The sequence below is a fragment of the Mauremys reevesii genome, linkage group 1 (assembly GCF_016161935.1).
Source record: "Mauremys reevesii isolate NIE-2019 linkage group 1, ASM1616193v1, whole genome shotgun sequence".
Lineage (NCBI taxonomy): Eukaryota > Metazoa > Chordata > Testudines > Geoemydidae > Mauremys > Mauremys reevesii.
Window position 1 is genome coordinate 305,278,472 of NC_052623.1, and position 26,456 is coordinate 305,304,927.

The following is a 26,456-nucleotide window of genomic DNA, read 5'->3' on the forward strand; positions in this document are numbered from 1 at the left end:
TGCAGGATGGGAGTCAACTCACACAGCAGCTTTCATGATCAGGGTTAAATAAGCAAGGACCTCAAGAAATGGACCTGTATAATTAATTCAACATTAAATTTAAGATTTTAATGTAGTTTTATATGAGTTAAATCAGTCAGCTGCAAACCGGCAAATGGGAGCTGGGGGGGTGCGTGCCTGTGGGTGAGAGTCACGAACCTCCGCCAAGGAGCCAGACCTGTTGCTGGCTGCTTCTGGGGCACAGTACAGTCCACAGTGCCAAGACAGGCGGGAAGCCTGCGTTAGCACCCCTTCTGTGCCACTGACCAGGAGCCTCTGGAGGTAAGCCCATGCCTCAATCCCGTGCCCCAGCCCTGAGCCCCCTCAAACCTGGAACCCCTTCCTGCACCTCAAGCTCCCAATGCCCTTCCCCCTGCTGCAGGCCTGAGGCCCCTCAAACCCAGAACCCCTTCCTGTACCCCAAACCCCCATCTCTGGCCCCTCCCAGAGCCTGCACCCCCACCCGGAGCCCTGACCCCCTCCTGCACCCCAACCCCTGCCCTAGCCCTGAGCCCCCTCCCTCACCCTGAACCCCTCATTCCCAGCTCCACCCCACAGCTCTCATCCTGAGCCCCTCCCACACCCCAAACCTCTCATCCCCAGTTCCCTGGGGCATCACAGGCATCAACAATTTTCTTCAACTGGGTCCCCAGAAAAAAAAAGTTTGAAAATCTACTGGGCTAGAGAAACCTTTGCCCTGTAACTGATACTGCTACTAAAAACAGCCCGAACATGAGATTAGATGTTTTCATCAATTACTTTGGCAACTAATTAACTTTGTAGCACGTTTGAGGCCACTCCACCCAAGCATTTTCTACAGACCTATTACTCCAGTTAGTAAGAATTGCAGAGTTTTAAGTACTCTCTTTATTAGAAAGTTGTGAAGTGTTTTCCATATTAAGACTTTGATTCCCTTCTCTAAATCGCTAATTAAAGGTATACACTTCACCTTAAATTTCATCTGTGGTCTGCTGCCAGTGAAGAACAGCAGACACAATTTAAAGCTCATCAGCCAAGCTATTTCAGAGATGAAGTTTTTAACAGCTAAGTGTGGCTTATTTAATGGCACGTCCTCCAACTGGTTTGTGTGCGCGCGTGACATCACCTTAAAAATAGCTTGGCAGTCAAATTTTTTTCCATGTAAGCGCCCTTGACCGGGTTATTGTTCAGAGGTTGAAGCACTTCGCTAGGGGATTGTTCGCTTCGCATGCACTGAGGTCATCATAGCAGCCGCCAGCAAACTTCCCAAAGATCTGATGGCCTCTTTATAGTTGCACCTGTGACCTATGGACCTGGGGCTGTGTGTCACTGAAGCTCCTACCTGTGCATGGATTGTTTAGCTGCCCCCCGCCCCCAATCCCGGGCAAGCCGCTGCGCCCCCCCGTTCTCTAGCGCCCGCCCTCTCGGGCCTCCCCCGCCGGGGCTGCGAACGAGCCCCGCGCAGCACAGGGCGGGCAGAGAAGCAGGCGGCGCTGCGGAGCGGGCGGGGATAGTCGGGAGCCGTCTGGCCACGGGGGGAAGCGGCTGGAAAGAGACAAACTCGCCGCAGCGCAGCAGGACAGGCCCGGGCGGGAATCGGCAGCCCCCAGCCAGCCCGCGCGCCGCTCACGCCCGGAGCCGGCTCCCATCGCAGGGCCCGCCCGGAAGGAGCCGGGCTCCCGGCCGCTGAGTGGCGAGGACGCGTCACGTGCGTGTCCCGGGCCAGCCTGACCCCCCGCCCCCCAAGCCCGCCGGTTCCTGACCGAGGCGCGCACAGAGCCCCGGCGTCGCGTCCCGGCTCCAGCGCAGCATGTCCCACCAGACCGGCATCCAAGGTACCGGCCTGGGCTCCGCAGTGTCCCTCTCGCCTCTGCACCGCCCTAGTGCCGCTTTCCCCTCCTCTCCCCCCAGCCTCTGCACCCCCCCGGGGCTCCCCAGTGCCCCTTTCCCCATCCCAGCCTCTGCACCCCGGGGGCTCCCAGTGCCCCTTTCCCCATCCCAGCCTCTGCACACCCCGGGGCTCCCAGTGCCCCTTTCCTCTCCCCAGCCTCTGCACCCCAGGGCTCCCAGTGCCCCTTTCCCCATCCCAGCCTCTGCACCCCGGGGCTCCCCAGTGCCCCTTTCCCCATCCCAGCCTCTGCACCCCCCCGGGGCTCCCCAGTGCCCCTTTCCCCATCCCAGCCTCTGCACCCCCCGGGGCTCCCCAGTGCCCCTTTCCCCATCCCAGCCTCTGCACCCCCCCGGGGCTCCCCAGTGCCCCTTTCCCCATCCCAGCCTCTGCACACCCCCCCGGGGGCTCCCCAGTGCCCCTTTCCTCTCCCCCCAGCCTCTGCACCCCGGGGCTCCCAGTGCCCTTTCCCCATCCCAGCCTCTGCACCCCGGGGCTCCCCAGTGCCCCTTTCCCCTCCCAGCCTCTGCACCCCGGGGCTCCCCAGTGCCCCTTTCCCTCCCCAGCCTCTGCACCCCCGGGCTCCCAGTGCCCCTTTCCCCATCCCAGCCTCTGCACCCCCCTGGGGCTCCCCAGTGCCCCTTTCCCCACCCCCGCCTCTGCACCCCGGGCTCCCCAGTGCCCCTTTCCCCCCCCCAGCCTCTGCACCCCCCCCGGGGCTCCCAGTGCCCCTTTCCCCATCCCAGCCTCTGCACCCCGGGGCTCCCCAGTGCCCCTTTCCCCCCAGTGCCCCTTTCCCCTCCCCAGCCTCTGCACCCCGGGGCTCCCAGTGCCCTTTCCCTCCCCAGCCTCTGCACCCCCGGGGCTCCCCAGTGCCCCTTTCCTCTCCCCTCAGCCTCTGCACCCCGGGGCTCCCAGTGCCCCTTTCCCTCCCCAGCCTCTGCACCCCGGGGCTCCCCAGTGCCCTTTCCTCTCCCCAGCCTCTGCACCCCCGGGGCTCCCAGTGCCTTTCCCTCCCCAGCCTCTGCAACCCCCGGGGCTCCCCAGTGCCCCTTTCCTCTCCCCCAGCCTCTGCACCCCGGGGCTCCCAGTGCCCCTTTCCCCTCCCCCAGCCTCTGCACCCCGGGGCTCCCAGTGCCCTTTCCCCTCCCCAGCCTCTGCACCCCGGGGCTCCCAGTGCCCCTTTCCTCTCCCCCCAGCCTCTGCACCCCCCCCCGGGGCTCCCCAGTGCCCCTTTCCTCTCCCCCCAGCCTCTGCACCCCCCCGGGGCTCCCCAGTGCCCCTTTCCCCCTCCCAGCCTCTGCACCCCCCCGGGGCTCCCCAGGGCCCCAGTCCCCATCCCCGCCACTGCAACCCCCCGGGGCTCCCCAGTGCCCCTTTCCCCATCCCAGCCTCTGCACCCCCCCGGGGCTCCCCAGTGCCCCTTTCCCCATCCCAGCCTCTGCAACCCCCGGGGCTCCCCAGTGCCCCTTTCCTCTCCCCTCAGCCTCTGCACCCCTCTGGGGCTCCCCAGTGCTGCTTTTCCCTCCTCTCCCCCCAGCCTCTGCTCCCCCATGGGGCTCCCCAGTGCCCCTTTCCCCATCCCAGCCTCTGCACCCTCCGGGGCTCCCCAGTGCCCCTTTCCCCATCCCAGCCTCTGCACCCTCCGGGGCTCCCCAGTGCCCCTTTCCCCATCCCAGCCTCTGCATCCCCCCGGGGCTCCCCAGTGCCCCTTTCCTCTCCCCTCAGCCTCTGCACCCCCCAGGGCTCCCCAGAGCTGCTTTTCCCTCCTCTTCCCCCAGCCTCTACACCTCCATGGGGCTCCCCAGTGCCCCTTTCCCCATCCCAGCCTCTGCACCCACCGGGCTCCCAGTGCCCCGTTCCCCAGCCCCGCCTCTGCACCCTCCGGGGCTCCCCAGTGCCCCTTTCCCCATCCCAGCCTCTGCACCCCCTGGGGCTCCACAGTGCCCCTTTCCTCTCCCCCCACCCTCAGCACCCCTCTGGGGCTCCCCAGTGCCCCTTTCCTCTCCCTCCAGCCTCTGCACCCCGGGCTCCCAGTGCCCCTTTCCCCATCCCAGCCTCTGCACCCCGGGGCTCCCCAGTGCCCCTTTCCCCATCCCAGCCTCTGCACCCCCCGGGGCTCCCCAGTGCCCCTTTCCCCATCCCAGCCTCTGCACCCCCCGGGGCTCCCCCGTGCCCCTTTCCCATCCCAGCCTCTGCACCCCCAGGGCTCCCCAGTGCCCCTTTCTTCTTCCCAGCCTCTGCACCCCCGGGCTCCTGGTGCCCCTTCCCAGCCTCTACTCCCCCTCCCTGGGGCTCCCAGTGCCCCTTTCCCCATCCCAGCCTCTGCATCCCCCTGGGGCTCCCTAGTGCCCTTTGCTCTCCCCCCAGCCTCTGCAACTTCTGGGGCTCCCCAGTGCTGCTTTTCCCTCCTCTCCCCCCAGCCTCTGCACCCTCCCTGGGGCTTCCCAGTGCCCTTTCCCACTAGCTTCTACACTGCCCCCTTGCTGCTTTCCCCAGCATCTGCACTACCCCTTCCCTTTTCCTCCCCTTTTTTCCTCCAAGCTGCCTTCTCCCTCATCCCACTCTAGGGCTTTTAAACTGCCCCTGCTCTCTTGGGGGGCTGAACTGCCTGGTCTTTCCTCCCTCCCCCAAGCCTTGAAATTGCCTCTTTCTTCTGCTCTTATCTTTCTGGGTTAGCAATCAAGACAAGGTCCCCATTCCATGTCTTTGTTAGTAACAAGCCATCTGGGCCCTGACTGTGATGCTTGGGTTCTTTCTTATCCTTTGCCTAGACTGCATGCAGCTATGATTTATTAGCAGTCTGTTTGTGGGGCACCCAGTGGCCCCCAAACTGTGGGGCAAGGTGAAGTACAGATGGGCACAATATGTTTTGTGAATAATTGTACAAACCATATAGCTGGAAGGAGGAGCATAGAAATGCAGGGCTGGAAGCATCCAGAGAAGTCATCAAGTCTAGCCCCTTGCGCTTGAGTAGGACCAAACAAACCTAGACTATCCCTGACAGGTGATTGAGATGGTTGGGAAGTGATCAAATGTTTTAGATGTAATCTGATGATTTAGAATAGCTGGGGAGTTATGGCTTCTCCACTTCTTCCTTGTGCCCCAGTATAAATCGATGACTTGCTCCCTGTTGGAGTAAATCTGAGTATTTGGCTTGTGGCTGTTACTGTGTTAATTGGACGCTTTATGTTAAAACTTCTTTTGCAGTCACTTACCATGTCCATATGGGAGTTAATCCGATGTTCAGTGTATTTCAATGTCTCTGCTTTTGAGGAATTCATTTTCTGCTTAAAAAATCCAACTTGTCTTTGATGTTGCTTTTATTTAGTTCCTTTGTCTTGTTGGAACATTGGCAGGCAAGTTTAATAAGATAAAATTCACATCTTTGATTTAGACATCAATTTTAACCTGGCTGCCATCTTTTAGATTTTGGTCTGCATCAGACAAAGTCTCCTGGCATTATGACATCATAATTTTTGAGGTTGTTGCATTGCAGCTTCATCTGGCCAATACAAAATCTTACTTTTTATATTGCTAACCATACTTCTCAACCTTTGGATGACCAAGACCAGAAGTGATGGACAAAGGAGAAAACATTCATGCAGAAAACTTAATTTCTTTGGATTCAAATACCTTTCTATACTTTATTTTACATATTTTGGATGTGAATAATTTTTAACAATAAAAATGAGGGTAATTGAGTAGGTAACTGGGACTAGAATGAGTGACACTTGAGTGGTATGATGTTGCTTGGGAACTGTTCCTGACAACTGTACAGAGGGGAGTCATTAATTTCTGCTTGCTTCATTTTAAATGAAAGTTTTCCTTTATGGGTGCAATGGTAACTTTTAGAATGCGAGCAGATTTAGAACAAACTTCTTGACTGCATTGCTTTTGCTGCTTCTAGTAGCTCTCCTGAGCAGCTGTTGCATTGTAGTTTAACATCTGTTAATTTTTCACCACTGCTATTCAGAATCATTTGGGCAGCCCTGAAAATGCCAAGAATTATGTCAGTTTTTTCTCTACTGCTTCTTTGAAGGCTTTGAGAAATAGCTGAGACAGAACTTGGAATGAACATACAGAGGAAGAGTTAAAATTGTGGAGAAACACACATCCCATAGCAGAAGGCTGTGGTAGGAGTATAGTAGCAGAACACCCTTCCTCCCTACTCCCCCCAACACACACCTCCCACACTCCCCTAGTACTTGGCAGCTATGAGGTGAAGGTAAAAGAGAATATCTTTTCTGTTTCTGCAGCCAGAGAAAAGCAGATAAGGACAGAAGAAGTGCTTCAAAATTCAGACTCCAAATTTTGGACTCTAATCAGGATAGCAAATATCCATGATTCCTGATTATACCTATGTTGGCTTGCAGTACCCTATGGGGAAAATCCATCTAAAGTGTTTTAAATGTATTACATGATTCACATGAAAATAAGCACAATTGCATTTATGTTAGTATATAGCACTATAGGTGTATATATAGGTATACTATGCCAGATTTTCAAAGTGAACTCTCACAAGTCAAGGCATTTGCACATCTACAGTAGGTTGTGCATGTGCACTTTTGAAGATTTTGAAGTGTTTAACACACATACACACGCTTCTTCCCCCAGTATCTTAAATTTCCATATTCTATATTTTTAAAAATTCCTATCTGGGATAATTTTGTGAAGGCTGATTATTTACATTCTAAACTCCTGCTGTGGCATGGCATGGGGAATTTCTGTGAATAAAGAGGTTCTCTCTTCACCAAGCTATTGCATTGCCACTGATGCAATTCCACTTGTGGGAGCTCTAAGTGTAAACAAGACACTGGTGTTTTTACCACTGTCATATTTATAAAAGATATACTCCAGTTAAACCATAAGTTGCTAGACTAACTGCAGGAAACACTGGCTGAAATTCTATGGGCCTGTATTACACAGGAGATCAGACTAGATGATCATATAATAATCTATTAACCTAATTAGAAAAAGTATAAATGACCTGGTGGCAAAAATGCTGCTGGACATTGGGGCCTTGTCTCCTGTTGTTACTGCAATTGGTACAGCTGTACTGATGGTAGTGTGGTGGTGGGAAACTTTAAGAAAATGGTCTGTATAGATGCCAGAACAAAACTGGTTACATGTTTTGCTCTCATTTTGGTGCATAGGTTTAATCCTGGAAAAGAAGGAGCAGAAAACATCTTTGAGGGAAGGGGACAAACAATTCTCAGGAAGATGGGGGAATGTATCATTCTAGGGGAGAGAGAGAGAGAGAGTGGGGGTGGGGGGAGTGAGAGAGAATTTCTGGAAAGGACAAGGAAAACTTGGTAGCATATTACCTACATAGTGTGTGTGTATGTGTGTGTGTGTGTAGGTGAATTAGTCTAATTAGTTGTGTGTTGGATTGGTATCTGGCCAGACAAAGATACTCCTCTGAGATGCATCTTTATACCCCGATACAAACAAATTAGTACGTCCCTCTAACATAGTTAGTTACTGCCCCCTGGCGTAGCTACTTATCACCCATCACCTTGTACATATTGGTTCGATCAAAACATCTCTCTTACGTACTGTTATCCTGACCATATTTTTTATGAGGAGTCAGTGTGTTCCTGTTATCCTTGAGGAATGTTTTTGCACCATCCTTGATATCGAGATGTTCTGGTACCACTTGATATTGGGATGTGTTTGCGTGAGTACTCTGTGACTAGCACTTCTTAGGAATATGTATTTCTGCAATATCAGCTCTATTCTTGCTAGATTCTGTGAGCAGGTCCTGCCTCATACCAGGTCTCTGATTCAAGGGCTTATGTCTCAGGCTCTCTTCCTAGTATGAGAATAATCCTCTCAGGGTTCAAACACAATTCTTCAACATGTTTATATAAATGAATTTGCTATCTTTCCTTCATATAGATGTTAACGATTTTAAAACATGTTTAACTACTTTTCTAGACTATTCTAATCTATTCTAATCTTTAGTAGATTCGACTATTTAACGCCTGCATATTAATCACTTCCATTGTGAAAATGAAACCACAAGCATCCAGTTAGTGCGCCTTCTACTGTTGCAGTAGTTTTTTGATACTACAGGTATAAACAAAGATAATTTGAATTTCTCTGTGGGAGAAGTGACGTAACAGACCTTCTCCTATTTCCTTCCCAGTGGCCTGCAGGCTGTGCTTGGCAAGGAAGGATGAAAGAAACCAAAAAGCTGCTTCTCACTTTCAGCAGTTAGGAGGGGGCAATGCTTCATTGATTTACGTGCAATTTGCATTTTGAAAGTTATTTTCACAACCGTTAGGGCTCAAGACTTTGAGAGAGATTTTCAGACATCTAACTTGCAGTGACTTTCAATGTGAGTTGAAAGGCTAACTGCAATTAGTAACTCAAAAAATCTCCCCAGTACCCCCTCAACTGTTTTTCAAAATGCAGACTTAGATGGTAGAGCACAAGGGAAAAACCCTCCAGGGGAATGAAGCGGCCCCAGTTCAACCTCAGATCCTTATAATACACAGAGATACACCAAACATCCTGGATGATCTAATCAATCATCTATAAATTAATTCATTTACAAAAATGATTAAAATGTGACTTTGCAAAGTATATTCAGTCTGTAAAAAGATGCAACAAACAAGCGCTACAAAGGAAATTAGAGGATAAGGCAGATGCTTCATTCTAAACTTGTCCTATTATGACAAGCGAGGGACTGAAAATTATCAGACACATACTAGTGTGAGGTAGATATGAAAGATGGAAGGGAAGCTTCATCAGTGGTACTAAGGGGCCCCTAGGAAAGGCCAACATCCAAATGCTAAAAATATCCACCTGTATGTTTTTTGGGGTTCTCTTTTACACATCACTCTTGCATTGTATCTAGCTAGTAGGCAGTTCATAAATTTGAAAATTATATACCTGAGCCCGCAGGAATCCTGGAGCTATTGCTTTAAGAGATGTAACACAATCGATCTCCATGGAGTATTAACTGAAACCTAAGAATGATGGCATAAATGTCAGCATTGTTAACTGTTTTATTGCTGAGTAAAGAATACAAGAAAGAGATGATTGTTCAGATAGGGTTGCCAAACCTCCAGGATTGGATTAAAGATTAAAAAATTAAAAAATAATCTTTAATTAAAGTTTGTCATGTGATGAAACCTACAGAAATACGTCCAACCAAAACTGGCAACCCAATGTTCAGAGCTTCATAAGACAATGTGAGTGGAGCAGGAGTTGTGAGTGGAACTTGAGGAAAAATAACCAACTATTTGTTTTCAGTCTGACTTCTGTTAAAGGTGCAGCTGAATGGTTTAGTACTAGCTTCTTTTTATGATCACATGAACAAGTGTACTTTAAACATACACATCTTAAATAGGTGAAATGCATTAATTCAATTACTAATATTTTTTTTCTTTTCCAGCTTGCGGAGATGTTAAAGATACCTTTGCCAGAGCAAGATATGGACAATACAGGATTTTAAAAATAGTTATTGAAAATGGTTAGTTATATTTTAATATATATTTTATTTATGTTATGTCTCATTCCTTTTTAGTATTTTACTAGTTATGTTTTAGTGACTTGCAAGTAAAGAACACACAAATGTGATCATTGCTAGGGTCTTCCATATATGAAGATGAGATTGAATTTCAGAGATGCTTCAGTGCTTTCCAGTATTTTCAGCTTTTGCTTCATATTGGAAAAAAAATTGTCATTTCATGTCAGAGTAAGTAGTGTTGTGTGCTGGTCAGAAATCTCAAAGGACTGAAACAACTTATGAAAATAGTTAAAAAAGGACAGATGGGTAGAGAGTGGTATGAACACTTGTGTAGATTCTTTTGGTTTTTTTCTACTCAGATTTTTAACACTGCAGCAAACCCCTTGGATGGATTTTAAATGTTCCTACAACTACAGTAATGTAGTCTGCATCCTCAGTCTTGCAAGGAATATAACTATTCTTTAGTTCTCATGCACAAATAACTAGATATTTTTTATTGAAAATAATTTGGTGCAATACATGAAATTTATCTTTGAATTTTTGTGGCAAATGTGCAAAACTGAAAACATATGGTCAAAATATGGCATTCACCAGCTTTTTTTTTTTTAATTAACTTATAGCCATTAGCTTTTTAAATAAAGCTTGTTCTCTTTAAATCAACAGTTGAATCAAACTGTTTGAAACATTGTATAACTTGGTGTGTAGCTAAGCACAACCAGACCTTTTGGTTTGTTTTCGGAGCCCAGGCATCAGCACTGCTCTGAAACAGCAGTAAGTTGGAGAAGCATTTTTGGTATTGTAATGTAAATGAGTCCACTTTGACCTTCCCTGCACTTGTCTTTTTTTGGAAATCTCCTGCCATTGCAATACCCCTGCTCCAGCAGCACACCATTCAAATAAGCAACAGTAGATATTCTAGTGTAGGCGGGGCAATGTGATAAGGTTTTTCCAGATTAGGTTAGCAAATATTGACACACCGTATGCCTGTTGAATTTCATTGACATCAGCAAGGTACACCACCTGGCTTTGTGTGTGTAAATTTTACGTTCCATCTCATCTCACTTTTAAATAAAGCATGGAGGCAATAAGTGGGGAGTGTCTTCCGTTGTGAGTTTAATACTCAGCGTGTAGACACAGAAAGTGGAAACAAAAACCAGTGTGATACTGTAACATGCTGTTCAGGACACCCAGAACTGAGAGACACTGTAGTATAGGTACCTAGTTCCTCACCACTCTTCCTTTTCCAGCAATGGATATGGGGATCCTGACTAACAGCTAGTCTAAGGTGCTGGTTTTCCCTGTTTCTTCAAGTGAAGGATAACTTGGGGGTTCTCAGCCCCTCTCTTTATAGTCCAGTAAACCTTTGAAAAGTATATTTCTCAAAGTTCATTGACTCTGTTTCAAGAGGTAGGAAGGCTTCCTGGTAGTGCAGTCTCCATCCTCCACTGAGAGTAAGTGATCACTTTTTCCCTACTTGATCTCCAAATGGTTTGTGTGCTTTTCTTTGTCCTTGGTCACACCTTGCTCAATTTACATGGGAGACATATTCAGTCAGACAGAAACACATTCCTTTGTTTGAAGAAATCCTATTTATTAATTCCCCCTGATATGCCTGGTTTAAACACATTTCCATCATAATTCCAGCACATCTGCATAGTCCTTTGTTGTTTGACGGTACATACATCACGCAAGAATGTTAATGATCAGTGAGCTGTTAGTTTTCCAGTAATGTATTACATGATACCTTGTACAGATACAGACTATAACTAGGGCTGTCAATTAATCACAGTTAACTCGTGATTAACTCAAAAAATTAATTGTTTAAAAAAAATTAATCGTGATTAATCGCACTGTTAAACAATAGAATACCAACTGAACTTTATTAAATATTTTTGGATATTGTCTACATTTTCAAATATATTGATTTCAATTACAACACAGAATATAGTGTACAGTGCTCACTTTATATTATTTTTCATTACAAATATTTGCGCTGTAAAAATGATAAACAAAAAATAGTATTTTTCAATTCACCTCATAGAAGTATTGTAGTGCAATCTTTTTATCATGAAAGTGCAACATAGAAATGTAGATTTTTGTTGTTGTTACATAACTGCACTCAAAAACAAAACAATGTAAAACTTTAGTGCCTACAAGACCATTCACTCCTATTTCTTGTTCAGCCAATCGCTAAGACAAACAAGTTTGCTTACATTTATGGGAGATAATGCTGACACTTCTTATTTACAATGTTATTTGAAAGTGAGAACAAGCGTTTGCATGGCACTTTTGTAGCCGGCATTGCAAAGTATTTACATGCCAGGTATGCTAAAGGTTCGTATTCCCCTTCATGCTTTGGCCACCATTCCAGAGGACATGCTTCCATGCTTGTCATGTTCGTTTTTGTTTTGTTTTGTTTGTTTTTTAAAAAGGCATTAATTAAATTTGTGACTGAACTCCTTGGGGGAGAATTGCATGTCTCCTGCTCTGTTTTACCCACATTCTGCCATATATTTCATGTTATAGCAGTCTCAGATGATGACCCAGCACATGTTGTTCATTTTAAGAACACTTTCACTGCAGATTTGACAAAATACAAAGAAGGTACTGGTGTGAGATTTCTGAAGATAGCTACAGTACTCGATCCAAGGTTTAAGAATCTGAAGTGCCTTCCAAAATGTGTGAGAGAGAATATGTGGAACATGCTTTCAGAAGAGTAAAAAAGAGCAACACTCTGATGTGGAAACTACACAACCTAAACCACCAAAAGAGAAAATCAGTCTTCTGCTGATGACATCTGACTCAGATAATGAAAATGAATGTGTGTCGGTCCGCACCACTTTGGATCGTCGTCGACCAGAACCAGTCATCGGCATGAATGTATGTACTCTGGAATGGTGGTTGAAGCATGGAGGGAAATATGACTCTTTAATGCATCTGGCACATAACTATCTTGTGACGCTGGCTACAACAGTGCCATGCAAATGCCTGTTCTTAGTTTCCGGTGACGTAAACAAGAAGAGGGCAGCATTATCTCCTGCAAATGTATACAAACTTGTTTTAGCAATTGGCTGAACAAGAAGTAGGACTGAGTGAACTTGCAGGCTCTAAAGTTTTACATTTTTTTATTTTTGAGTGCAGTTATTTTTTTGTACATCATTCTACATTTGCAAATTCAACTTTCATGATAAAGAGATTGCACTGCAGTACTTGTATTAGGTTAATTGAAAAATACTATTTTTGTTTTTTATAGTGCAAATATTTTTATTAAAAAATAATATAAAGTGAGCACTGTACACTTTGTATTCTGTGTTGTGATTGAAATCAATATATTTGAAAATGTAGAAAATATCCAAAAATATTTAAATAAGTGGTATTCTATTATTGTTTAGCAGTGCAATTAATCATAATTAATTTTTTTAATCACTTGACAGCCCTTATAACAGTAGCGAGTTGGTGTGCACTGAGCTGATCAGGCCACTGCTAGAGTCCAGGGAGCCCCTTGTCTTCTGACACTGGGATGCCTTAAGGGTCACAGACACCTCTTTTCTTGGCTTGATGGAGTGATATCAGCATGCTCCAGAATGAGCCCTATATTAGTCATGGTGCAGAAAGTTCCAACAGGGATATGGGATAAGCTCTTCCATCTAGCACACACACAGGCAAGTCCACACTCTTCTGCAGATCAGCTCTGGGAAGACTCAGCTTAAGAGACTTGCTCCAGCACTCAGATGTCCATGTCCCTTGGAGTGCAGACCCAAAGAGATATTATAAAATTCGCCCCTTCCCTCAATGTGGAGAGAGGTGTGCACACTTCTTGCCCCCACAGTTAGAAATTACATAAACTGGGTTTAATAATAAACAAAACAAATTTTATTAACTATAAAAGGCAGATTTTAAGTGGTAAAAGGGGTAACAAACCGAACAAAGCAGATTACTAAGGAAAGGAAATCAAACACGCAAACTAAGCTAGTTTTACTAAAGAAATTGGTTACAAATAGTATTTCTCACCCTAGATATTGGTGCAGGCAGCTTGCAAAGTTTCTGTGTTTCAGAGTTCCACTTATATTCCTTTTCAGACTGGACCCGCCTGCCTGCCTGCCTTTTTGCAGTCTTTCTTCTTGGGCAGACAGGCCATGGAAAGGAGGAGTCTTGTTTGCCTTCCTCCCCACCCATAATTAGGGCTCTAGTTAAAACAAAATTCTGCATATGATCGTGGAGCAATTAGATCTATTGAGAGAGGATGGGGGAGTGGAAGTTCCAGTCTTTGCAAGGTGGTCTAGTGGTTACGGTGCTGGACTTGGGAGTCAGGAGACATAGGTTGTTATCCCAGTTCTGCTACTGACCTGCCTTGGGCAAGTCACTTCTATGCTTGTTTCCTCTTTCATCCTTCACCTATCTTGTCTATTTAGATTATAAGCTCTTTGGGTGCAGCAACTGTCTCTCACAGCAATTAAACACCCATTGCTTGCCTGGGTCAGCTGACTTGGGCTCGTGGGGTTCAGGCTGTGGGACTAAAAATTGCAATGTGGAGGCTTGGGCTGGAGCCCAAGCTCTGGGACTCTTGAGGGGGAAGGAGCCCAGACTCCAGCCCCAAGCCTGAATGTCTACACTGCAATTTTTAGCCTTGCAGTCTGTGCCCTGTGAGCCAAATCAGTTGACCCAGGCCAGTCACAACTATGCGCTGGGTCTTTTATTCCAGTGTAGGCGTACTCTGTGCATGTATGTACAGGTCTATTGCAACTCTGATGTCAGATGGGGCCTCTAGGTACAATAAATAATACTTAATATTGTCGTGGCTTTCCATGAACTTGAGTCTTACATAGTGCTCTTTTTCTTTCTGTTATTACTACTTACACAGCATTACATACATACATTACTCTCTCTCCAAACTGGATTTATTTTAAGTGAAAATCCCTTCCACATCTACTTGCAAGTCCTTGCTCTGAACACCTGGCAGGCCAACAGTGAAATCAGACCAACCAGTGGATATTTTCTTATGTTTTAGTATTTAAGAGTTGAAATAATTTAGGGCTTGATCATGTAAACAGTAATATGTGTATGTACCTATTGCTGCATGAAGTGCCATTGTTTTCCGTTCTCATGGGCAGAACTTTTCAGGATTAAGCCATAAGTATCTTTAATTGCAAAAGCTTAATGTTTCAAACCACTTCACTGACCTGCAATCTTTGTTTTTGTTTATAGAACAGCTTGTAGTGGGATCCTCTAGGCAGCCTGATGAATCATGGGAAAAGGATTATGATTCCTTTGTTCTTCCCCTTCTTGAAGACAAGCAACCATGTTATTTATTGTACAGATTAGATTCTCAGAATGCTCAAGGATATGAATGGATCTTCATTGCATGGTCACCAGATCACTCTCATGTAAGTAATATTAATGTCTTTGTGTTGTTAAAAACACATTGTCCAAAAGTCTGAAGGAGCTACAGATTTCCAGACTATCTGCAGTATCTTGGCCATCTGGTCTAAATCCCAGGTGAGCAAGAGCTGGCAGTGTTTTGGAGGTGGCCTGCTTAGCTCTGGAAGGAAGTGGGCAAGCATCTTGAAATTTATTTCATGCTGATTTAGGAATTGTATTTGTTGGCTCCATATTGAGTCCAGCTGTTTTTGGCAAGAAAATATTTCCTGGGGACTTCTGCTCTACAAATACAGTGTATAAATAGGTAGGCTTGTTGGCCTGTCTCAGGATTGGGTTGCGGAAGAGAAAAGGGGACAAGAGAAAATTGAGTAACTGAGGAACTCCAGAATGGTAAAGATTACAACCTACCTAATGCTAATTATGTATTGAAATAAAAGGCTTTATCAAATATTAGATTTATTTAGCTGAAGAGTGTAAGTTTTTTATTTCATTAATTAAATTCATGAAAGGAAACACCATCTTTTTAGAAGCATTCAGCCATAAAATAAAAAAGAACTTGAATATTTTCTGTGATACAGATGTCTTCCTCAAAAAGTCATTATCCTTTAAATCTACTTAAACTCCATCCTAATCAAGAAGGAAAATTGGATTAACAGGGATGATTTATGGAGCTATTTCTGTTTGTGAGGCAGGTGACTATGCTTAGTGCTGCTTTTATAGGCTCCAGTAAATTTTTTTTAATTATTTTTTTCTTAAGTACATCTTAGCTTGGACATTCCACTTCAGTATTTATTTTTCATTCCTTCTGTGATTGTGATAGTTATTCAGATCCATTATTGAACCAAACAGGGTAATAGTATGTTTGTAGGCTATTGTGTCTGTCTGTCTCTGTCTGTCTGTCTGTCTCTCTCTCCCTCCCCCTCCCTTTTTTTTAATCCAGTTGCTTGTATCAATATTCAGAGCAGCAACAACAGAATCTAGAACAGATTTTTTTTTAAAGATGTTACTATGTTATTTGTAACTTTTGCAAATGTCCCCCATACTCTGAAACTTACCGTAACAGTTGCAATTTAGAATTACTTAGATTGGGTTGTTGTAAAACATCTCTCATCGTACCCTTCAAATGCTTAATAGCATGTCAAATTATCACACTCCAAAGCTCATTGTACTGAGTGTATTCCTATTATTAATCTTCTTGTAACTTTTATTTTGCTTAATGAAATATTTCAGAAGTTCAATAATAATTTTAGCATGCAAATGCACTAGCGTCCATGTACATTAAAAAATCAAAAGAACTCTTTTGCAACATAACAGGTTCGTCAAAAAATGTTGTATGCAGCAACACGGGCAACTCTGAAGAAAGAATTTGGAGGTGGTCACATTAAAGATGAAGTATTTGGAACAACAAAGGTATATTTTTAATGTCAGCATATATGCTCTTTTTCAGGAATAATAAAATTCTTCTATGGGCTAAGTTGCATAGTAAAACGTTTTAAATAATAATTGTGGTCAGATGTTCATCTGTGTGTGTTGTCCCAGCTCTGCGCAGATAGCTGGCACAGCAGATCCCGAGTGAACTGTTCAATAAGACCACAAGACTTGGTTTAGTAGCGAAGGCTTCCGACCAGGTATATTGTCGATGAAGCACGGTAATAGCACCTGGCAGACTCTACGAGGATACTAAGACGTGTGCTCATGACAATGGATGCAGCTCAGTCAGTGGCGGGACTTGCCACTGCCCCCTCAGCTGGACAAAAACACTGTCTGAGATAACTTGTATAAAGATGTATGTATCACCTTCTGACGTATCAGGGTGCCACCCATTGCCTTGTACCTGTAGGTTCAATCAAAACATCTCTATTCATCATGCTGTCAACCTGACCTTATCCTTAATAGCGGTCAGTGTGTTCCTGTTATCTTTGGGGAATGTACCGGTATTGAGGTGTTCTGGTACCACCCTTCTGGAATGTGCTTTCTTGAGTGCTTTGTGCCTCGCATCTCTTAGGAATGTGTGTGTTTTGCAATATCAGCCCTATGTTTACCAAATGCTCTGAGCAGGGCCTGCCTCTTGCTCACAATCTGACTTTGCTTTATATCAGCAAAGTTTTTTGACCACTACTTTAGCCCAGGCTTCTAATACAAGGCCTTATATTTCAGGCTCTCTTCTTACTACAGTAATTTAAATATAAATCTTTTTTCCTTTTATTTAGAAAGAGAACAGCAGTATAAAATGTGTACAGAATAGCATTTCTGTTTTAAGTGTCACTTTATTTTAAATTCCTTTTCCAAACAGTTTGTTTTGAGGCTGTGTATTTCTTATGCTTAATTACTGTAAAGGGTAAACAGTCACCTCTAGGAACAGTTAGAGGATCTTCCCATTTTAAATTATTTCTTGCCCAAGGATTGTGCTCCAGAATCTCAGCTTTCATTTTGGTAGCAAGAAAGGAAAAGAGAGAGTTGTCTTGTTTTTTTAAATTCACATGAAGCACTCAGATACAGCAGTGATGAGAATCATGTACCTGGATATATATAAGTAGGAGCTCCCTGATATGCCTTTGTGAAAGCTCTCGATTCCAGGCCTCTCCATATCAAGGTCTCCAGATTTTCCACCCCTGCATTTATGTACTAGAGTGGAGAGCAGTGTCCAAGTATCAGTAAATCTTCTACAATTGGGCCCAGTGAATTCTGATCCTCTGTCAGGCTGCCACAAAGCCCTAAGCCTTTCAAGTCATTTTTTTGCCCTGTGTCGGCAGATGTAGGAGCTCGTATTGCAGAAAGGAAAATCATTTTGCCTTGTAATTCTACTTCTCTGAAGAGATCTTCTTGCAGGATTCTCACTCTCAAATCCACTTACCTCTTAGAGTTTGGAGGTTACTATTTAGAGGTGTACCCATTTGTGCACCTTTTAATTTTTCTGAGACATCTTTTATTATTTTTCCCCTATTGATCCTCTTGAACTGGCTTTTTCTTTCTGGGTGCTTCACCTCCCATGCAATAAATGGAACTGACTGAGGTGTAAGCATAGTTAATACTCGGTAGGAGATGGTGCATGACAGCCAGTTGAGGGGGCCCTCACACCCTACCTTGTTATCCCTTGCCTTTTAAGGGTAAAAAACCAAAACGTTGAGAGCTAGGAGAGTTCTGCTGGGCTCTCTACTGAGCTACGCCTCGGACTAAGAATCCTGCAAGATATCTTCAGAGAAGAAATGTTACAAAGTAGATAACTTTCCTTCGTAGATGGTTTGGCGGATGCTCCAACAGAACCCTTTTTTTATACCTTCTTGTTTGGGGGAATTTGGTTCATTTCAGAGGCAAAACGAGAACAAAACAACAACTAGCCCACTTTTCATAAGGGTTTCTTTGAACCCAGGCAAAAATGTGATCCCTGGAAGAAATAGTTTAGAGCAGAATCCAGGAGCGAATGAATCCATTGGTGGCATAGAAATCTCTCTGCTCTCTTTCAGGTAGAACGGAGGTGGGGAGGGGGTAGAAGAGCAAGAGAGATGATCATATTTATTTTATTGTTATATATTTGCATATGCTTTATAGCTTACTATGTTCTGCAATCTTACTTTCATTCTCCTTTCTCTAGATGTATCTATTTTTTTAAATCTATTGTCTTTGTCACACTCTTTCCTTCTCTCCCATCATCCCCATTGATTTTTCTCTCTACTTCCCCGTGTTTTTTCATTTTTTACCATCCATTTATCCTTCACTCTTTCATTTGCATCCCTTACAATCTCATCCTCACTTCTCTAGTTTTTTATCCCGACACATATTTATTCTGTAATGTTCTAATGTGTGTATAAAGTTCTTAGTTGTTTCATCTCTGATTTACATTTGTGTAAAAATCCCAGCTTCTTCGAGTATTTGCTGGTGTGGATCCCACTCTGGCTGTGCATACACCTCATATGCATGACACTGGAAGCTTTGAACAGCAGTGTTTGTTGTGTAGGCTGTGCATGTCTTGCTGCCCTCCCCAACATAAGGACACAAAGGGCATATCAGTTGTAACTATCTCTTACTTTCCTCTTACCATCAGTGACATAGAGACAAAACCAGGCTGTGTCCATCTATGTGCTATTCCTTAGTATATTCTCCCCCTTTTCCTGTTTAGATTCCAAGGAAAGGTAGAGCAGGATACTGGACCAAACTTGGTTCCCATCACCAGTCTGTCTCCCCTAGCTGAGAGCATAAGAACTACTATTTGCCTTCAATCTACCTACAGAAATTGAGTGTAGAGTCCTCTTGTAATACAGGGGCAAGTGGCACAGGATCAACTTCCTACTTTGTACCTAGTAACACCAAAACAACCCCAGTACTTACATCTGGTACCAATGTGTCTGCACCAAATCTCTGAGTACCAATGCTGACAATCAAAGCCCTAATATTTCTGGCAGACTTGTTGTCAGAAGTCACTAGTTCTCCAGCACCATCATCTCATCCTCTGTACCGAGTACACAGCAGTCTAAGAGAGTCCGACAGCCTGGCCCATTGAAGGCTGTTTCCAAATACAAAGATCTTAAGAAGCTAGAGCTCTCTGGGAGAAAGGGGTTGTTCCTCTGCCTTTCTCTAATCACAAATAACAAATGACAAGCACTGTTTGCTAAATAGGATTTTTTTATTTTTAACCTGGGACAAAGCATCTTCCTCAAGATACCAGGGAGGAATAAAAATCTGTAATTGAGGGTCTGCTAGTAGCAAAAACATCTCTGCAAGCAGCCATGGATGCTTTGGATATGGACACTCAATCCATGGCCATTGCAGTCACAATGAGGAGAACATCCTGGCTATAAGCATCAGCTATCCAAAAGGAGGTGTAGAATACCATTGAGGACCTTCCCTTTGAGAGCATAGACATATTAATCACCCATATGGATGATGATTTTTATTTGCTGAAGGATTCCATGGCCACTATATGATCACTAGCTATACCCCTGCCTCATTGCGGAAGCCCTTCAGATACCAAAGCCAGACTAGGTAGAGAACACCCAGTTATTCTCAACAACAACCTGCCTGAGGGGTCTGGAGAACATGGTTTATGAGGAGAGGCAGAGGGAAAAATATTGCAGGGATGGCCAAACTAACTGACCCTCTGAGCTGCATATGACAATCATCAGAAATTCAAGAGCCGAAGTGTGCCTGCCAGGACTCAAGGCTTCGGCCCATTGGCCCATAGGGGCCCCTCCCCACTGGGCAGAAGCCAGAGACGACATGCTGGCCCTGCTTGGTCACATGATACCATCTCACCCCAACCCACAGCAAGCTGGGAGCTGCTCCCGTGGAGTGAGAGAGCGACAAATAGCTGGGAGCTTTAGACAGAGTTGCTGCTTTTGCTCTCCTCACAGAACTAAAGCAGCAGCTCCCAGCAGTTTGCCACTGTCAAGGACAGAATTTAGGGCTATGGAGACTTCCTAATGGGATCTGCCTTTGATCAGCTAATCATCTAGATATGGGTAGATGTGAACACTCTGTCTCCTCAGATGTGCCACTACCACTGCAAGACACTTTTTGAATTCTCTCAATGCTGTGGAGAGACAGGATCTTGCATCGATAGCACCTGGACTCTACTGTCAATCACAGTATCTGGCTTCTGCCCAGTGGGGAGGGACCCCCATGGGCCAATGGGCCGAAGCCTTGAGTCCTGGCAGGCACACTTCGGCTCTTGAATTTCTGACGATTATCATGTGCAACTCAGAGGGTCAGTTAGTTTGGCCATCCCTGCAATATTTTTCACTGTGTTAGGCAGTAGTCTCAGCACACCAGCAGGAATCAGGGTCTCCTGTATGCATTTCCTCCAATTCCTCTCATACCCAGAGTGATAAGAAAAATCAGACAGGTCTAATAGTTTTTTAGTCATCCAGCCAGTTCTGGCTGACTGATCTAATTCAGCAACTCAGCCTAAAATACATTTGCAGACTTGACATATCACAGAAATCAGCCAAATTCTACATTCAGACCTGAAACCATTACTTCTAACAGCCTGGAAGTTGGCTGGCTAAATGCTACAGAGAGATTGTTTGTTGTAGGTATGAGAAATCTTGCTACAAAGCAGGAAGCCCTCCATAAGGGGAACCCAATCCTCAGAATGGAAATGATTCTCAATCTTTGCAGAGCTGTGACCCTTCGGAGAGCCGTATCCCCAAGATTTTGACTATATTCTGTACCTGAAACTCTCTGGACTCTCCATCACTTTCATCAGGATCCACCTTGCAGCAATTTCAATATGCCAGCCTCTGGTTCAAAAGTTTACTGCACCAACACAAGCTGGTCCAATAAAAAATAACACCTCACCCACCTTGAGCCTCAGGTTCAGTCATACTCAGTATTCTTCCACCATACTATTTCTAGATTTTTTTTTTAAAGGGTTAACTTTACATTTTCTTTCTGAGGAGAGAAATAAATAGTGTAAAATTAACTTTCGCTCCACTCAGGGAGAGCCCTTGTTTTTGAAATCTCATATTGTGCTTGTGAGTCTCATGGAGCCCCTCAACCCATTTGGACCTCTCGGTGATTGCTCTCTTCACCACTTTACTCTCTAGATGGCTTTTTGGTGGCCTTTATATGATCTTGAAGAGTCGGTGAACTCCAAGCCCTCATGGCCAACCCTCCTCATAGCATATTCAATCAAGTTAAGGCTGGTGTTGAGACTTCATCCTAAATGTATTCCCAAAGTAGTTCCCATGTTTCCATTTAACCCAGTTGATAGAAAACTGGGGGAATCATTCTTAAACCCCATTCCACTCCAGGGGAGAAGAAACTCCCCACCATAGATGTTGCTAAGGCCCTGCTATGTTACCTAAATAGTACAAAGAAAGCCCTTTAGATAAGCTTCCTATCTTTTTATTGCATTAAATAATATTGTTTTGGGACAATCCTTATCTTCTCAGAGATTATTTAAATGGATTATGCAGTAGGGATGTAAAATATTAACTGGTAAGCGTTAGGCTTACCATTAACTGACCTTAACCCTCTGCGTGCTGGCAGGAGTGGCCCCGCCCCCGCCCTGGGCCAGCTGGAGCAGCCCTGGCCCCTCTCCCTTTAATCAGTTAAATGATATAATTTTAAGGTTACGTCCCTATTATGCAGCGTATTTCAGTCTGTTCCCTCGTGGCAGGCGTACTTCATCCCCCAAATATCAAAATTCAGTCAGCCAGAGCTCAGGCTGCCTCCTTTGCACATTTATGGGAATATTCCCATATCTGACATCTGGAAGGTAGTGTAGTTGTAGCCATGTAGGTTGCAGGATATTAGAGAGACATGGTGGGTGAGGTAATATCTTTTATTGGACTAACGTCTGTTGGCAAAAGAGACAAACTTTCAAGCCACACAGAGCTCTTCCTCAGGAAGCCGCGTGGGGCAAGATAGAGAAGTACAAGGCATTGGTAAGACCTCATTTGGAATACTATGTACAGTTCTGATCATCCATGCTCAAGAAAGATGCATTTAAACTGGAACAATTGCAGTGAAGAGCTATAAGGATGATCCGGGGGCTGGAGGGCCTATTTTCTGAGAGAAAAGTGGAAGTTTGCTTGTGTAGTCTTGCAGAAAGAAGGCGGAGAGAGAATACGATTGCCCTGTATAAACACATTAGGGGGTTAAATACCAGGGAGGGTTGAAAAGCGATTTAAGTTAAAGGATAATGTTGGTACAAGAAAAAAGGGATGTAAACTGGCCATGAACAAAATCAGCCTGGAATTAAAAGAAGGTTTCTAACTATCAGAGGGGTCAGGTTCTGGAACAGCCTCCCAATAGGAGTTGTGGGGCAAACAACTTAATTAGTTTTAAGAGCGAGTTGGACAAATTTATGAGTGCAGTTTGTATGATGGGATTGGTTTGATAAAGGCCAAAATGCATTTTTCCCCATATGTGTATTTTTGAAGGTGGTTGTTTTTTTTTTTTTTAATCTCCTTTTTCTGAAGCATCAGGGATGTCCACAACTGGAGATGGGACACTGGGCGGGGTGGGCCAAGGCTCTTGGGTGGCACCGAGCATTCTCTCTCTCAGGTGATTTGCTGGCTCATTCTTCCTCACATATCCAGGGTCTAGCTAATCATCATATATGGGGTGAGGAAGGAATTTTCACCCAGGTCAGATTGAGAGCAACCTTGGTTGTTTTTCGTTTTTGTTTTTGTTTTAATTTCTCTGCACCATGTGGGAGCCAGGTCACTTGTCAGGATAATCATTTCCTTGCCAGTGCAAGGGCCTCGAGCACTAGTATATCTGAGTCCCTCTTATTCTCTGCCTGTAGCACATAAAAGTCTAGTCTCCTGTGGGCTGTAATTCTTTGGCTAATTTCAGTTGTTGGATTTAGTGTATGGGTGCTGTGCGGTGATGGTGGCATGTGATATATGGGAGGTCAGACCACAGTGGTTCTCAACCTATTTACCATTTTGGGCCACATCCAATACTGTCTGTATGGCCCTGAGAATGTCACATGGGTTGCAGCTGTGTGCTGATTGGGCTGCAGGTTGAAAACCACTGGACTGCATGATCTAGTAGTCCCTTCTGGCCTTAAATTCTGACTCTGATCGTGCCTTTGACCTGGACTTGAGATCAGATGCCAAATTTGAGAAGGCAGTGTTACAATCGTAGTGACAGCTAGGACCTCTTGATTCCATTTTCTACACAGGGTACTGTTAGCTGTTAACCTAGAGAGGGATCCATGTGGACAAATACTCAAAGAAAGAATTGTTACTTTCCAGAAATAACTGTGGTTCTTTAAGATGTTCTGTCTGTGTGGATCCCACAACTCACTCCTATATTTGCTTCTTCAGTCTTCTCGAGTTGTGATTCAGGATTAGTGAGGAACTGAGAGATGGCTCTGGCCACTCTGCCCTTTATGACCTCGTGTGGGGAGGTCATGAGGATATGCAGGGCCCAAAAAGACTCAAAGATTTTGATCTCTCACTCATGAGGTGAATGCACACTTAGGCCTTGTCTACACTACAGGACTATTTCGAATCTACTTAAGTCGAATTTGTGGATTCGACCTTATGAAGTCGAATTTGTGTATCCATACTAAATACACAAATTCGAACTTCTGAGTCCACATTCACGGGGCCAGCGTCGACTTTGGAAGCGGTGCACTGTGGGAAGCTATCCCGCAGTCCCCGCTGCCCATTGGAATGCTGGGTAGAGCCCCCAATGCCTGCTGGGGGGAGAAATGTGTCGAGGGTGGTTTTGGGTAAGTGTTGTCATTGAACCGTCAATCACAAACTCCCTCCCTCACTCCTTGAAAGCGGCTGTGGGCAATGTGTTCGTGCACTTTTCTCGTCAGTGACAGCGCGGACGCCACAGCACTGCAAGCATGGAGCCCGCTGCGATCATCGCCGTTTTCTCCTCCTCGCACTTTATCGTCCACCTCTTCCACAGTCAGCTGCTGAGAAATTGGGCTACTTTTCAATGGTGCTGCAAGCAATGGGGGACCATAGGGGACGTTTTACAAACATCAACGTCGGGTGGCCGGGCAAGGTTCATGATGCCTGTGTTTTCAGGAACTGTGGGCTGCTCAGACACCTGCAGGAAGGTAGTTTCTTACCGGACCACGAAATAACTGTTGTGGATGTGCAGATGTAGTCATCCTCGGGGACCCAGCCTACCCGCTAATGCACTTGCTCATGAAGCCCTATACATGCGCCTGGGACAGCGACAAGGAACTCTTCAAATACCAGCGAGCAGCGTGACCTGTGACTGTTCAGTTTCTTTACAGAGAAGCTGAACCTGCCCCTGTTTCTTTACCCAGTTACTGTTGACTCTCCTCTTCGGTTACATACCCCGTTCACCCCGTTACCCCCACTTCCAGCACACGTGTAAAAATAAAATACATGTCCCATTATTACTTAACAAAGGTTTCTTTATTCATGACTTTTCGTGAAAGGGATGAAACTGGGATGCAGGCTGTGCTGGGTAGGGTGTGCGGTGATGTAAAGACGGCCTCTAAACTCAAGGAATGACAGGCTCCTGCTCCTAGAGCGGTCCGCAGTGCCGGAATGCTTCTTTCCCCGGATCCTGCCATCCCTCTTTATGGAATTCTGTGTGCGGGCGGATATGTGACCTTGTGGTGGAGGAGGACGGATACAGATTCCTCAGCTGCGTGACTCAGCGGTCCAGGACAAGGACCGCTGTATAAGATCTGTGACCGCCCTCCCCCGCTGCAAAGTCACATCTCCCCCGCCCACACAGATCCTGGAAACCACCTCCAAAAACCGACCAGGGTGCCTACTGACTGCACCGTGTGTGTGACCCGCTGCTGATCCTGCCCCCGTGTCTGTACCCTGGGAAAGGTGACTGTCCTATGCAATTAACCACCCCCTTCCCCACGCCCCCCATTCAAACACAGTCTTCTTTGAAAAAACAGAACGGAAACAGTAATTAACAGCAAAGCATTTTTATTAATTAAGTAGACAGTTAGGGGATGGGACTGGGATTGGGACTACTGTGAGTGTGGAAGCGAAGGACTTCGGCAAAGGTAGGGTATGAGAGCTTTTGGGTACTTGAGCACTGTGCTGTGGTGCAGTGACAGTATTCACGTCCACGGCCGCCCCTACTCCTGATTACTTTCGTTGTGGGGGGTATGGGACTTTGTGGCAGGGGAGTGCGGTTGCAGATACACTGCAGGGTGTCTCTGTCCTCCTGCGGTCCTGCAGAACATCCACAAGGCGCCTGAGCGTGTCTGTTTGCTCCCTCACTAGTCCAAGCAGCGTTTCAGTCGCCTGCTTGTCTTCCTCACGCCACCTCTCCTCCCGTTCGCTGTGTGAGCGCTGGCACAGAGAGACGGTCTCCCTCCACTGGCTCTGCTGGTCTGCCTCTGCTAGGTAGCAGCCCATACGTTCCTCGAACATCTTGTCCCTTGTCTTTTTCTTTCGCCGCCTAATCTTTGCCAGCCTCTGCGAGGGGGATGCTGTGGCAGGTCTGGAGACAGTGGAAGCTGTGAGATGGGAAACAGGGAGTGAATTCCTTGCAAAGATACATTTTGGCGAACAATTAACTGAGTCTAGTCTGTCTCTGTGAATTCTGGGTTGAGACCCCTGTGCCTGCTGGGGCACAAATCATTTTCGCGGTGGATTCTGGGTAAATGTCGCCAGTCATTCCTTCCTCTGGGAAAGCAACGGCAGACAATCATTTCAAGCCCGTTTTCCCAGAATTGCCCTGGCATACGCCATAGCGTGGCAACCATGGGCACTGTTTTGCCTTTTGTGTATGTCACCGTATGTGTACTAGATGCCGCTGACAGAGGCGGGCCAGCAGCGCTACACAGCAGCATGCTTTTGCTTTTGCATGACAGCAGAGATGGTTACCAGCCATATTGTACCATCAACCATACCATAAATTGGTAATAAGATGGGCATGGTTACCAGTCCTTTTGCACTGCAACATTTGCTGCTGTCATAAGTGCCCCTGGCCGAGCAGCCAGGGGCGCAAAAGCAAAAACTGGGAATGACTCCCTGAGTCAATCCCTCCTTTTTGGTATCTAAAAATAGAATCAGTCCTGCCTAGATTATGGGCAAGTGTACTAGAGAACCACTGTATCATAGAACCAGAGAGCACAGCTGCTCTGTGTCCGATCCTGCATAAATTATGAGCTGTATGCTATTCACAGGGGGGTGCTCCTGCAACAACACCACCTGTTCATTCCGTTCTTACCCCAGCCTTCCTGGGCTACCATACCATTGTCCCCCCACTTGTGTG

The 26,456-nt window shown here is 45.6% G+C and overlaps 1 protein-coding gene across 2 annotated transcripts in view; it reads left to right on the forward strand.

Annotated features, from left to right (window-relative positions):
• Positions 1–1,393: 1,393 nt before the first annotated feature.
• Positions 1,394–26,456, forward strand: part of TWF1 (twinfilin actin binding protein 1) — a 35,800-nt gene continuing 10,737 nt past the window's right edge. Inside the window, exons 1-4 of one of the 2 annotated variants that reach the window (XM_039507736.1) lie at positions 1,394–1,853; positions 9,312–9,389; positions 14,592–14,770; positions 16,080–16,175. In XM_039507736.1, the coding sequence (XP_039363670.1) occupies positions 1,829–1,853; positions 9,312–9,389; positions 14,592–14,770; positions 16,080–16,175 (378 nt within the window). In that variant the 5' untranslated portion in view covers positions 1,394–1,828. The remainder of the gene's footprint in view (positions 1,854–9,311; positions 9,390–14,591; positions 14,771–16,079; positions 16,176–26,456) is intronic. The other variant, XM_039507731.1, reaches the window with a different exon arrangement.